This window comes from Coptis chinensis, chromosome 3, assembly GCF_015680905.1.
Source record: "Coptis chinensis isolate HL-2020 chromosome 3, ASM1568090v1, whole genome shotgun sequence".
Classification (NCBI taxonomy): Eukaryota; Viridiplantae; Streptophyta; class Magnoliopsida; order Ranunculales; family Ranunculaceae; genus Coptis; species Coptis chinensis.
In genome coordinates this window covers 75,739,683-75,753,602 of record NC_141458.1, presented here as the reverse complement: position 1 = coordinate 75,753,602, position 13,920 = coordinate 75,739,683, and the positions used below count along the sequence as shown (strand labels likewise).

The 13,920-nt window shown below is 37.7% G+C and overlaps 2 protein-coding genes across 3 annotated transcripts; one reads left to right on the top strand and one right to left on the bottom strand.

Moving 5' to 3' along the window:
- Positions 1-607: 607 nt before the first annotated feature.
- On the top strand, positions 608-1,926 carry LOC147510837 (non-specific lipid transfer protein GPI-anchored 14-like). The gene is made up of 2 exons (XM_086599346.1): positions 608-1,094; positions 1,535-1,926. Exons 1-2 carry the CDS (start codon positions 758-760, stop codon positions 1,771-1,773), a joined length of 576 nt encoding a protein of 191 aa, XP_086455472.1. The 5' UTR covers positions 608-757; the 3' UTR covers positions 1,774-1,926.
- Positions 1,927-3,267: 1,341 nt separating this feature from the next.
- LOC147510836 (RING/U-box superfamily protein) lies at positions 3,268-13,609 on the bottom strand. Of its 2 annotated transcripts, none has more exons than XM_086602667.1 (5): positions 13,179-13,609; positions 12,099-12,892; positions 5,199-5,324; positions 4,823-5,117; positions 3,268-3,949 (listed from the first exon to the last, which is right to left on the bottom strand). In XM_086602667.1, exons 2-5 carry the CDS (start codon positions 12,743-12,745, stop codon positions 3,698-3,700), a joined length of 1,320 nt encoding a protein of 439 aa, XP_086458793.1. In that variant the 5' UTR covers positions 12,746-12,892; positions 13,179-13,609; the 3' UTR covers positions 3,268-3,697. The 2 variants fall into 2 exon arrangements, with proteins under 2 accessions (XP_086458793.1, XP_086458794.1); XM_086602668.1 differs by having other exon boundaries at positions 13,347-13,566.
- Between the last annotated feature and the right edge of the window lie 311 nt (positions 13,610-13,920).

The following is a 13,920-nucleotide window of genomic DNA, read 5'->3' as shown; positions in this document are numbered from 1 at the left end:
GTCTTAGTAAACATATTCAATTGAAATTGTGGACAATAGATATCATTACTAGGGATGAATTTATGCAAGCAAGATTTTGCTTGGAGAAGTGTTGCCACTTTGCCAGAAAGATTGAGAATCTTGTATGAGACGGGACTCCTCTCTCACACTCTCTCTTCAATTGTTTCAGATGCATCGATCAATTGTACATTAGTACCCATGAAGCCATGACTATATCACTTTATGTAGACGACAAAACGATTCAAGCATTGAAAAGGGACTTTATAGTTTACCCAAAAAAACAAAGGGGTAAAAATGGACTATGGCTTATGCCACACGAATCATATCATCTTTTACTGCAACCTTAAGAGATGAAGATAAGAAGGAAACTCAGATAAGAATGGTTACCTGTACGTGTGCAATTACTAGACTGCTAGACGTACAGCTGAGAAAATTTATTCAAGAACCTGTTACTTTCAACTTTTCAAGGGAGGAAAGAAATATGGCCGCGCCGGGACTTTTGCTATTGGGACTTGTGACAATGGAATTAAATTTGATCCCTTTGGAAAATGGACTTGCATTTCTCAATGCAATCCTATTAACCCACTGCACTCCTTGTCTCCATTGCATTCATCAGTGTTTTCATATTTATCTTCCTCATCATAAAATCTTTCTTACCGTTTCTTACACCCTTATATAACCCATCCAAGGAGTGGAAAAAGAGAATCTCCCCTTTGTGTCGAGTGTATTTAAATTTTTTGATACACAATACACAGAGATGGAGAAAAGTATGAAGTTGGTAATGGTGTGTTGTGTAATGCTAATGCCATTTTTTGTTGGAACATCAACGGGAACCATGCAAGACGACGAGAAGGAATGTGCACCTCAGCTTACAAATCTTGCGGCATGTATTCCCTATGTAAGCGGTACTGCTAGTAAGCCAACGAAACAATGCTGTGAAGACACAATGAAGGTGAAGAATGAACACCCCAAGTGCCTATGTGTACTCATTCAGGAGAGTACAGACCCTTCAATGGGCCTTCCTGTAAACACCACCTTAGCCATGCAAATGCCGGCAGCTTGTAACATTGACGCCAAACCCTCAGAATGCCCAGGTGAGTTCTCCCCAATTTTCACCCTTTCCCGCAACACGCATGCAATGATGTGGCAGATGACACTTTTTGGCCTCTTTTGGACCATGGAAGTTTGCACTTTAGCCCAAGTAGACTTGCATGCATTACCTTAGTATTTTTGCGGAGATATTTTCTAGCTGCGGGAGTCAAAATTTGCTTCCAATGTCCACTGAAACGACTAATTATAAGGTTGAAATTCACTAACAAGCCTGTTTATAGCCTCATAGGTGTGCTTAGGATTGAAGCTTCTCCAAAAATGTTCATAGTGTTTTTCTTTCATGTTTTTTCTCCTCATGATATTCTCAACATTTGATTGAACCTTGAACCTGGGTTAGAACTCAACCTTACATATAACGCAGCCAAACAATCTTCTAATCATGTTATTAGACATTTTGGTGACTCTTACTCGATGTTGTTTCCAGCTATACTGAAGCTTCCGCCAAACTCGCCGGACGCAAAGATATTCCAAAATGCAGGCACAAGCACCCCCACCACCACATCCCCACCATCCGATTCTGGTTCAGCTTCTACTACTGGCACTGCTACAACAGCTTCCAAAGTGACTCCGGCCAGTAGCAGTGGAGCAAAATTGAAGTTAATTCAGGATGGCGCACTGTTGGTTTTGATGGTTTGTTGTTCAGCTGCATGGATGTTCATGTGACCTATTTAATTAAGAAGTATTATTGTAGTAGCTCTAACTTAATCTTAATGTGATAGAGAGAAATGCAGGAGTGAGTATCCAAGAACTGTATTACTGCTTTTGTTTGTCATCTTGTTTCAGTCTCTTGTCAATAAACAGTGAAGGATTATCAAACTCGATCTCAACTCCATTGTTTTGTCACTATTATGTAGGTTTTGGGATACTACAGTGTCCTTATGCCGCGCCCGGTGTTTGAAACTTGTGGTGAAAAATAAAATAATAATAAATTCTTTCGCAGAGCTTTGGCTTTGCTCTCACGGAACTACCGTGGAATGTGGTAACTAACAGAGTAACAGCGCCTCGTTTGTGTTAGAGCAAGTCCAGAGGTCAGCTAAAAGGAGCTGCTAAACCCCTGCTACATTATAGGGCAGATGATGGATTCTCCACCAGGGGGGCTATTAGCACTAATCACTACTACTTTTTTTTTTAAACTTTTTTGGGTATAAATTATGAACAGTTACCACTGTTTTTTTTTTTTTTAGCAAAGCCCGGGTCAGCCAACTCCTAGATCCGCCCTGGCCACATAGGATTTTTAGGGTTTTTACTCGGTCCTGCCAAATATAACATACCAAAACTTAAATTTCATTCCAAGTGCTCTTTTGTGTTTTTAAAGTGCTAAATGGATACGGACAACACAGTTTCTGCCGTTCGTCCATTAGTTTGTAACTTAAGTTGACATTTTTTTAAACAGACGACACAATTTTTGCTGTTCGTTGAAATTTAACACAAACGGTAAAATCTGTGTCGTCCGTCTCCCAAAATTTATTATGACAACTGCTAGAGAAAGCCACAAATTTGGCTGTATTTATCACACCAACCAAATTTAAAAGCCTTCTAATAGTCCCATTTGAATGACATTTTGGTTTTTGGGTGCTGTATGGCCTTTAACATTGGACTTGCTATTAGGTGAAGCCCACCCAAAAGGAAAGGCGTAGGTGGAAGTAAGTGGAATATCCATTTTTCTTCTACATTTTTACCAAAAGGGTCAAGGGTGCTAATCTAATAAAGTGGGGTGTAAATACCACGCCCCTTCATAAATCCCTGTTTTGGCGAGTGCAACCATGTTGAAAGCTTAACCAAAACAATAAAGCTCAACAAAACGCCGAAATATTTCACTGACAAAATTTCTGACCAAATTTCAGTCGGCAGACTTTCGCTCTTTCATGCAATAACAGGCTCTTCTCAGGCAGAGGCGTGTAGAAAATATTAAAGAGAAGATGTATAGGCGATTAGACATTGCTCAACCAATCATATAACAGGCCATTTAACATGGACTGAAAGTGATTCAACCAACTGCAGCAGGCCATGGTACAATATAGCACACATTGATAGTGATGATCGAAGACACTGCATCAAACTCCATCAGAGAATGTCTTGTAAATTCAGACATCTCAGAGTGAAATGTGGAACATCAGACTGATGCATTACATAAATGACAGGACGGACAGGTAGCCATTAACTAAGGAAATTTTCTTATAACAACAAATTCGTGATTGCATAAAATCATTGTATTATGTCGTTTGATCTAATAATAAACCCAAATTCACTTGAACACTAAAAAGGGCTAAAAGCAGTCAAATCATTCTCCTTTAATTTAGTACTTACCATTAGTATGGCCTAGCCACAACAAACTGTATATAATTTGTAGTCCCTCTTAATTTGATTTTTTCACTTCCATTACGTATCATATAAAGTGCAGAACGCTGGCTGTCCAGTGCTGGAATTGAAACCCGTAGGAGGTAGATCAAGAATTCTTACTCTACCAAGCTTCAAAATTTATCTCAGATAAGCCAGAAGGGAAAGGGAGAGCACACCAGATGGACTTAACATTCTCCAAGCTACCAAACTCGAGCTAGTGAATATATACACAGAACCTTGGAGAATTCTAGAATACAGTGCTTCCATACGCATCACCATTAGCTGACTCATTGCCCACCCTCCGCTCCCCAGTGCGATGGCTTGAATTTGCTGCAGACGGCGAATCCTCGTTGTTTTCCCCAACCTCGCACTTGCAGAGGGGGCACAAAGCATTGATCTTTAGCCATTTATCCACACACTCCATGTGGAAGAAATGGTTGCATGGAAGCTCCCGCAGCTCATCGTTGTCCGCATATTTTGCCAAACAAATACAGCATACCTGCATTCGGTCATAGCACATAAGTATGTGCACTAGTGATGATAAGCAAATCAAGGTCATTGACTACTACAGATTGGACCGTTATTAGACCAGATGCACTAGTTGGTGGATTCCAATAGGGATCAACTTTTAAGCCAACAGATGAAATTCCATCTCATTCAATAAATCAGCTTTTCCAAAACATCTGTACATTTATAGGCCTAAGTTGGATGCAAAATAATCCCCTAAAGAGTTGTGTGAAGAATCATTCCTTGACGCTTAGGCCTCAGTTGGATGAAGTATATTAAGCATCTAAGCTACGTTCCCCAGATACGGACACAGGTACTGACATAGCGACAGATGTTTTGGTGGTCCAAGGACTAACAATTAACACACCTTTAACATAAATGAGGATGGCAGTACCTGATCAAAACCTGTTCTATTACGATACAACTGGAATCCACCAAAATATGCTCAGGATCTTTTACCAAAAAGAGAGAGAATGTACAAAAATCCCCTCTACCCTCTCACGTAGACAATAAATGCTAAATTGGGATACCTTTTCGGCATTTTCTTCTCAATTTTTTTTTTTTTTTTTTTTTTTTTTTTTTCATTTTCCAACGGATACGTATATAGCTGTACCTCACAAGTACCCTTACCGGATACCCTGTATCCATATAGTATCATGTCAGACGTGAGAATCATAGCCTCTAAGAGAGATGACAAGATCCAAAAGCGTCAAGGATAACGCCATGGGGGACCTCAAGTGGGACTGTTTCAACTGTTGGAACGGGAAAGAGACATTCTATTTCCATCTAGGAATGCAAGTAAATGCCAATTTTCTTACTATCAAAAGCTAGGAAGTCAAGATGTACGCAAACAAAGAAAACTTACAGCATCTTCTCCTGAAATTGCACGCTCTTTTTCAGTTCCAGCTGCAACAACCCCGCCTTCACCTGCGCCATCTGAGTTTATCTCTGCATCACCTCCACCACTACTTTTCTTTGTCTTAAACTTGTAGGTTGGGAGAGCACTAATTGATTCAGGGGTAGCTCCTCTAGTGTGAGTTAGATCCTCCCGAAAACCAAGTATGGATATTATACAAGGTAAGCAGCAACAGATTGTTGCACAGAGAATAAATGGCATGGCATACCCAATACAGCTAAATGTAAGGAAAACTATACATAACCTGCAGGCAGAATTCCAATTTCAATTTTCTAACACAAGATGAAAGCAAAGATAAAATGCAGCAAAGCACATCATTAGCTACCTGTACAAGTTGGGAGCTTCTGCAGCAGATGAATGCCCCCCAAAGATCCACACATTGCCAACAACAAACCACACAGCGAAGAAGCAATCTAAGGCCATCTTTAAGTGGTCTACTAGCACATTGAATCTGTTGCAAACAAACCATCTATATCAAATCAAAGCAACTAGAAACAAATTTGTAAATTGACTTCCTGTAACAAAAAAGACTATGTCAAGTGAATAGTCACTATTAATGAAGAATAATATAATGTACAATCCTAATAAAATAAAACCCAATACCAAAGTTAGATAATAATCTCCAAAGGATAGCACACTTCACAGTGTGCTATAGAAATCTAGGCCAACATGTACTGATCAAAACTTGAAGGCAATGGAAGGAAATCTTGTAAGAAAATCTTGTCTTGTCAGAAGTGATTACATTCATAACAATATTGATTATTAATTTGAGGTTTTATTATGCCAACTAGTTTTGAGACAGTGGTCCAGTACTATATGCCCAGATCACAGCCATCATCAGAAGTATAAAATCAATGTAAGGAATTTAAGGAAAATCTCAAATAAAATCTTGGCTGGTCAGAATGATCATAATCATAATAATATTTATTATTAGGAGAAGGTTTTTTCTATGCTATCTATTACTGAGACACTGCTCCAGGCACTATTTATGCCCATGGTTCTGATCACGGACAAAGTAGAAGTACAAAATTAAATTTATATTAGTTCATCATACTGATAGTGTAAGAAGTTGCCAGAAAGAGAATCTAACTAAGCAACCTAAAGTGTGTCACAACTACAACGCACACACACCTAGTTCACACTCTAATGGTTTTAAACATCACAGGAAAAGCAAGCCCTATGCCGCTATCACTAATGAAAGCGTGTTCTTTTGGGTTTGGAAAGTGTGCTGCAGAATTCTACAATGATTTGACTTCAAATTATCAAAAAAAAAAAAAAAAAAAAAAAAAAATTGACTTCTAATTGTGACTTCAAATTGACCACACTAGTCTCTCCACGTGTGTTTCAGCTATTTGTGCTTAAAAATGCCTCAACGTAAGGATATGACAGCTAATTACACATATACAGGAACTAGGAGAGCTTCCTAAGCGAAGTGGGACCACAACTGCCACCCCTCACTGGTCTAGGTGTCTTTCCATCATACCACTCCTCAGTCTCACCACCTTAAGAACAAGCCATCGTCGACTCCGATACCATTTGTACAAACCGCCCAATTTTGTCACGCTAATACTGTTCTCAGTGTGGGGCTTTATCCCGACAAGACTTCCAAGTGGGTCACCTATCCTGATACTGTTTCAGTAAGAGCATGCTTAACTACGGAATTCCAACCAAACCACAAAGGCCTCGACACAAGTGGTAGTTGATCCAATATATCCAAGATCCAAGACAGCTTCTAATGAAGAATGTTTTATGATAGATTTATAAGAATGAGAGATGATTCAAATAAACTTCAACTCAATTGATACTAATCACAATGGTTGGTTCTACAAAACAATAGAGAATCATATTTCTAAATATGGTTCCTTTGGGCTCCAAGTAATTGCAAATAGAAACTAAAACTATTTCTAATTAAGCACAAACTTAGAATTAAAATTCTCCTGGCCAAGTGGCCAACTATAGCATAGGTATCTTATCCTACATTGGCTTCCTACTTGATGTAGGCTTCCGATTTGATGCGACTAAAACCAATCCAGGTCATCATAGGACATATAGAAAAGGATAAAACTCATATAAAACTAGTGCCTGCATAGTGCATGCCTATTCAATCCCACATTCTTACGTGATCATTATAAAATATTGAGTTATTGTTAAATTGTAATAGATGCTGATTACTTTTAAAATCACGATTAGTAAATGTATAATTTCAACTGCTTTTTACTCTTACATGTTCTAGTAAAATATTATTTTAAAATTTGAAGTATTATTTTCTTGATGTTATGACGTGTACTAGAAATATATGTAAACTATGTGTGGCTGTGTGAGCTCTCAAGGCACTGTTAATATACCAGAAAATATATGGTAGGTGCTTTCACACTCTCGCTCGCGCTTTGAACTTTGGTTGCTAAGGAGGTTAAACATGGAAATGGACAAATGGTGTTCTCGTCAAATTTATGGGAACAGCAAAAGTGTACGTTGTGTTGTGTACCTTAATCAATTCCAAATAATTACAGGAAGAAAGTCTTAGTACATGCAAGGAAGACTCCAGCATTTTTATATTCTCTCTAAAAAACAGAAATTAAGTACTCTTCTTTAAAGAGAAAGAGAAAGTAGTCTTTCTTCTTCTTTGGCCTTTCCTTCTCCTGCAATTCTTGTTTGACTTCTCTAAAATTCTTCACAAATTTTGAAAATTCGGAATTATTTCTTCCAAGGATTTAAAACTAGATGCAAAGTAAAATTGACGGATCTCTTTTATCTTTACAACTTGAGCTTCTATATTTCTATTTTTTTTTATCTTCTCCAAGAGGTGTCTAGTGGCTAGACAAGTAGACGTGAGCTGTGATTAGAGAACTTCTTGAAATTGAGATACCCATGTAGCCTCTTATCTCAATCTAACTGATGTAGATTAAACTGGCGGAAGCTTCAGTTTATCAAATCTACTTTTGAATTAAACAAAACAACTAAAACTAAAACAAATCTTTATTTCTCTCTGAAATATTCTCAATAACACAACTCCCCTCAATCCTAATTACAAGCCCATTATTTATACTAATCCTAAAAACTATAAACCAATAGTAACACGACACGTGTCAACAACTAAAATAAAATAACTAAACTAGTGGGGTCACAACCAATGGGCTTTGACCATACTGATGTCCGTATCACTCTCCCCATGTTGAAGAAGCTTGTCCACAAGCTTGTTGACATAAAAACCCACCAATATACAAAAGCTCTTCAAACTTGTATACGTCACCCTCCCGAGGTTTCGAGGAATTCGACCTCGAATCTTGTCCAAATATCGGCTCAAACAAATAACATGATACCACAATAATGCTAGTACTCCTTTCTTGAAACACAACGAATACTGGAAGTCACGAAGTATGCGTTGAAGTGTTTTGTGGCTGCGAGCAAAAACCTTCTCAAAATTGGTTAGAAAAAAAATCAATATAACCACCACATTGTGCTTGCTGAGTTGGATGAACAAGACCTTCATAGATCTGGTCAGCAGGACGTCTTTGTTGCAATGGAAGGTGATGAACCTGCTGATTTCGTTTGTTATCACGCTCAAAACATGACACAACGTGATTAAAAGGTTCACGAACTAATGGAGAAACCTCGACTGGATGGTCATGCTGGAGCCATTGTTCAACACGTTTTAGCCTGGCCGCTGCAATGATTTGTGTCGAAGACACGGGTGAGGAGTCAAGTGACCAGACCGAACATCAAAAGGACGCAGTGGTTGGTATTGGTCTGCAACCTGTTCTAGCAAGACAGTATCTGTGGGTGCTGGAATTACTGTAGTGTCTGCAGGTGCAGTAATAGTGACCAAGGTAGGAAGCGAGAGTATTGTAGTCACAATAGGCGCACCCACCACTTCAAGACCTTGCGGCGCTGGAGCAGTCTAAAGACGAGAAACCTCTTGTTGTGGACAAAATGATTGAGGCGCATATTCCAGATTCGGGTTTGGCGCATAAGGAGGAACATAATGATATTGACTAGGGTTCCAAGACTGATAATAAGGAGAACAACCCTGATACATCATCATTTCGATAGAGATCTCGGATAATAGCCGAATGGCATAGAAACCGGGCGGTGTCCGAAAAACTCGAGAAGGCGCCATTAATGGTGGAAAACGTGGATTGACTCTTGAAAAGGTAAACTAACTTCTGGAGAAACCCTAGAATTTTGTTGTTGGGCGACTAGAAGTGCATTCAAGGTTTCTTGCATAGCTTCAAACTTGGCATTCAAACCCTGATAATTTTTTTTCTAGGTGTTCCATCTCTGGTTTCTTGATATACAGCATAAAAATTAAAACTTTGATCTTGAAAGAAGACAAAGATAGAAAAATAATTTTCCGGTGAACAGTAACGCGATAAATAGTAATGCGTGAATAGCGTTCCCGATAAATAGTAATACGAAAAATTAAAACGAATAAGAAAAAGGAAAATTGGATTTTACTCGAGAACGATTAGTGCTCCGATGCCAAATGATGTAGATTAAACTAGCGGAAGCTTCAGTTTATCAAATCTACTCTTGAATTAAACAAAACAACTAAAACTAAAACAAATCTTTATTTCTCTCTGAAATATTCTCAATAACACAACTCCCCTCAACCCTAATTACAAGCCCATTATTTATACTAATCCTAAAAACTATAAACCAATAGTAACACGACACGTGTCAACAACTAAAATAAAATAACTAAACTAGTGGGCTCACAACCCAAGGGCTTTGACCATACTGATGTCCGCATCACTAACACTTACATTTTGTTATTTTAAATGCCCAAAAACCCCATTTTATTTGTGAACCTACCAACAATGGATCAACCTAATCTAATTTCTCAGAAAAAGGAAATTCATAATAGAGGAATTAGAGACAAAGATAGAAAGAGTTTGGAGAATGGAGAGGAAGTGGTAATTTCTTTATATTATTTCTCCTTGCAATGTGGAAGTGGTTACATGGGCCATCTGGTAATTTAATTTGTCTTTTGGCTGATGGGCTCGCTATCATTCCTCTTGGTTATAATTTATGCATAATATGTTTTTGATAAAATATGTGATATTTGGACACTAAACGTATAATCTCTCTTCACAACATGTACACCCTTCTCTCCTCCACACTTGCATGGCTGCATGTTGCTTTTTGCTTTTTCCATTTTGCTTTTCCATGGTTCTTATTCCGCACTACGCTATTGAGTGGGAGAGGGAATCCTACAGCCAAACTCTATTATTTGTAAACACACTCAATTCAGTAAAATCCTCACTTCTTGTGCAGCCCCTCCTACTCATCTCAGCTGTAGGGTATCGATTTCATTTCCCTCCAAAACAACCCTAATCAATTCTATAAATAGACCTTTGGAAAACTTACAAACATTCTTCTTCTTCTTTCCTACCTTTTCCAATTCACAATGATGAATACAGAAACTGTATTCAGTTGATCATTGTAACTATTTTTATCAGAAAAATTAGGATTTATATTAATAATGAAAAAACAATTACTCGAAGGATGAGATATCCTACAAATACAAAGCATCGTTCCATAAGTGGCAACCTCCAACAAAGAAAGAAATAACTAAAAAGAAATAACGAAAGGTCACTCCATAAAACACCTCATTCTAAGTTGGCCCTTGTAACTAAGTTGACGTCACATAACAGTATGAAAACTCACCCATGCAAAGTTAGGAATGATACAAATTAATAAAGATTGACTCATAAGAAACAGATAAAAGTAATTTTCTTCATCCCAGAGCACAAATTGTATCCAAACTTAAAGCTATGGGTGAACTTAATGGGGCTGAACTAGGCACCAGTAACAGCTAGTGCTTACATTGATGGGTCTCTGTTGCACTTCTCAAATACTCAGGCTGATGCACACACACCTTTCTTCAAATACTTCCCCTATCAAGGGCATATTTTAATTGTTTAAGAAAAATTCTGTTGATCAGATGCATATTATACGTCCCCTCCCTCACCCAATTAGTAAGTCTCTTCCCCTACCGTTTCTAGGTTCTTCGAATTTGAGCTACTGATTATGCCATAAAATGAATTGGTTTAGATGCATTTTATGAAGTCAGGAATTGCAGAGATGAAGGAGTAGAACTTACAAGAGAAGTTTGGGGTAGGGCTGGTCATCGAGTTGAGTTGTTCGTGAGTAACTCAAGCTCGGCTCGTCGAAGGCTCGACTCAAACTTGCTCATTCAATAATATGAGTCGAGTTTGAGCACATTTTAAAATTTGAGCTCGAACTTGAGACGCTTGCGAGCTACTCGTAGTTCGCACTTTACATAGTTATGTTACACTTATTTGGGATAATTATTCATGTTAGTGTGTTGAATTATAATTACTCAACACATATTGATTGTATTTATAATGTGCACACCTTGAAATAGTTGTTTGATAGTAGTTATTGTGGTATTAGTGAATTGTAGTTGCATTTTAGTATTTTATTTAGATGAATTTAGCAAGTTATTTTGGTCTTGAGGTAAAATTTTGAGTCTATTTGTGCTCAATTATCTCTAGCTTGTGGTTGAAGTCGAGCCTATACATAATGCAAGTCAAATCAACCAACTCTGGAGCCTATGATCGAATTCAAATTTGTAGTTTAGAAGAATAGGAATTTAGACTCATTGAGCTACTCGAATACTTGATGAGTCGAACTTGAGCACAAAATAAAGCTCGAACAAAATTTGAGCTCGACTCGTGCTCGACTCAAGAGATACACGAGCTGAGCTTGAGCACCCTATTACTCGACACGAGTAGCTCAATGACCAGCCCTAGTTTGGGGAAGAGAAGGAGAAGAGGAGGTTCTTCAATATAAAGACAACACAAGAGAAGATGGTTTTTTATCCTTGTTAAGGTTTTCCTAAAGTGATGCAGATATGTAGTGTGTAAATCTAAACTGAGGAAGTGACAACCTGACATAATAAGTCGCTTTGTTGATGTGACAACGTGACATAAATTAAGTGTTTTAGACTACATTATTTCCTGGTGATCACGCTGCGGATTGAAAAAGAATAAAACCTAAGAAAAGTAACAGAAAATATTATGTTATTAGAAACTGTTGATACACAACAAACTGGTTTGCCTACAAACTTGTGAACTCTGGATACCAGCAGCCAGAGATACAAATTCAAGATAATTTGCAGAGAGGGATGGACAATCCGGTGAACAATAAAAGACGAATTTCCTAATTAATAATCATACAGTGGTGACAAACAAAAACATACCTGACACTTAGAGATCTGACATTCTGACCATTTCTAGCGACATGGTGATCTTCCTCTTCCGAGGCCTGTGAAACTGAAATTGCTGCGTAAGGAGTAGGTTCAGGTGGAGGATTAGTATGAGAAGAACCCTGACGTGATTGTGCTGATTCCTGCTCAGAGCGCTGAGTGTTGCGGTGACGATAACGCCAATATAGAAGAGGAAGGGTTGCCACACATCCAGATGCATAACCTATTATCCATGCAAATAGTGGGGCTTGTGGAGTCTCATGTCTCGACAAAGACAAAACGACAATGGATGCAATAATCTGGCTCACAGTAACAACCAACTCAATGGAAATCCAAAGACCGGAATTTAAAGGGCTTCTGTGGCGACGGCCATATCCATCACCTCTCCTAATGAATGAGGAGTTTCTCGAATTCGAAGCTTGAGAAATGGGTACCCTTGCACTACTTGAAGGTCTTTCTTGACCCTGTGGTGGGTCTGAATCATGAGAATCAGTATGCGATGAACCTGATGAAGAAGCAACACCACCCCTTGTAATGTCAATGACATGCTCAGAATTTCTTTGAGTTTCCGAACGCTCCATCAGCAAAGGGTGTCTGTCAGTTTGGCTTTCAGAATGTTGTTCCAGTGGGGAAACTTCCATCTAAGTCCAACAACAAGTTTCCGAGGATAGATAGCATATGATAATAGTATAATATCGTCACAACTTCTTGTTACAGTGCCAATCAAATCTACACGACTACAAAATTCATTCCCTTGGACCAATTTTGAGTAACTTCAAATGCAAAACCTACAAAACAGAAGCACTTAGCTCACAATGAACACTCCAGCTAGATACATTTTCAATTCGATCAAAATTCAATAAACAATCCGTAACAATGATCAATTCATATACATGAACAAAAAATATGATCAAATTAAAAGAAGACCCACCAACCCAATCAGCTAAAATTACAACAAAAATAACCGATCCAACTCTCTATAGAACGTACAAATTTTCAGTCAATCAATCATTCAATTCACATAGATAAAACATTGACAAAGGGAAAAATTAAAAAGAAAGAAAGAGGACGTACCTAAAGATTAGTGTGTGTCTCTTTTTATTTTTATTTACTTTGTTTTGTGTGACTTGATTGTTTGGCTCAGTCGTTTCAGAATAAAGACTATTTTATACTTTTCTTTTACATAAATTATTTAATAATAATAATAACTTTTTTTTTTCTTTTTTTATTAGAGATACTTACACGTCATATGCCTAGTTTGAATTGAAGGCATGAGCTATGAGCTATCTAACCACTGGCCGTCTACCTAATACTGTTTTTTTTTTTTATTATTCTTGGTTTTCAGTTATCACTGGCGATGCAAACTGGGAAAGGAGGGGTTTGACTTTGATTTGATGGAGACATGGAGTACCCATGTATGCATATGTAAGCTCTTGTTGCCGACTGAAAGGTTGTTTGGTTTGAAACTTAAAATGTTGATGGGAATATATTCCAAAAAAGAAAATGAATATTATTAAGGATTCATCACCAAAATACAATGTTTTCCTTAATAATGACTGTAGAATGAAATAAAACAGTAATCAACACTCGTGACTTTTTAAGTGGTTCACCACTTCACCCCCTCATTAAGCATTTAAACACTGATGATGTAGAAACTGCAATATTAAAAATTTAATTGAACATAAAAGAGATAAATTGAAACATAAGTTTATTGATGATAATGAAATAATTTTCATCTTAGATTATTTTATTATTATTTTTTTTAATAACTCATTGATGTTGGTGGAGTTCAAGCCTCTCCCCAGACCTCTGGTAT

Coding starts and splice junctions, on each gene's coding strand:
- LOC147510837 (XM_086599346.1), top strand. CDS start 758: ATGGAGAAAAGTATGAAGTTGGTAATGGTGTGTTGTGTAATGCTAATG. Junction 1,095..1,534: donor CAAACCCTCAGAATGCCCAG/GTGAGTTCTCCC, acceptor TGTTGTTTCCAG/CTATACTGAAGCTTCCGCCA.
- LOC147510836 (XM_086602667.1), bottom strand. CDS start 12,745: ATGGAAGTTTCCCCACTGGAACAACATTCTGAAAGCCAAACTGACAGA. Junction 5,325..12,098: donor GTCAGATCTCTAAGTGTCAG/GTATGTTTTTGT, acceptor TGTTTGCAACAG/ATTCAATGTGCTAGTAGACC. Junction 3,950..4,822: donor CAATTTCAGGAGAAGATGCT/GTAAGTTTTCTT, acceptor GACCGAATGCAG/GTATGCTGTATTTGTTTGGC.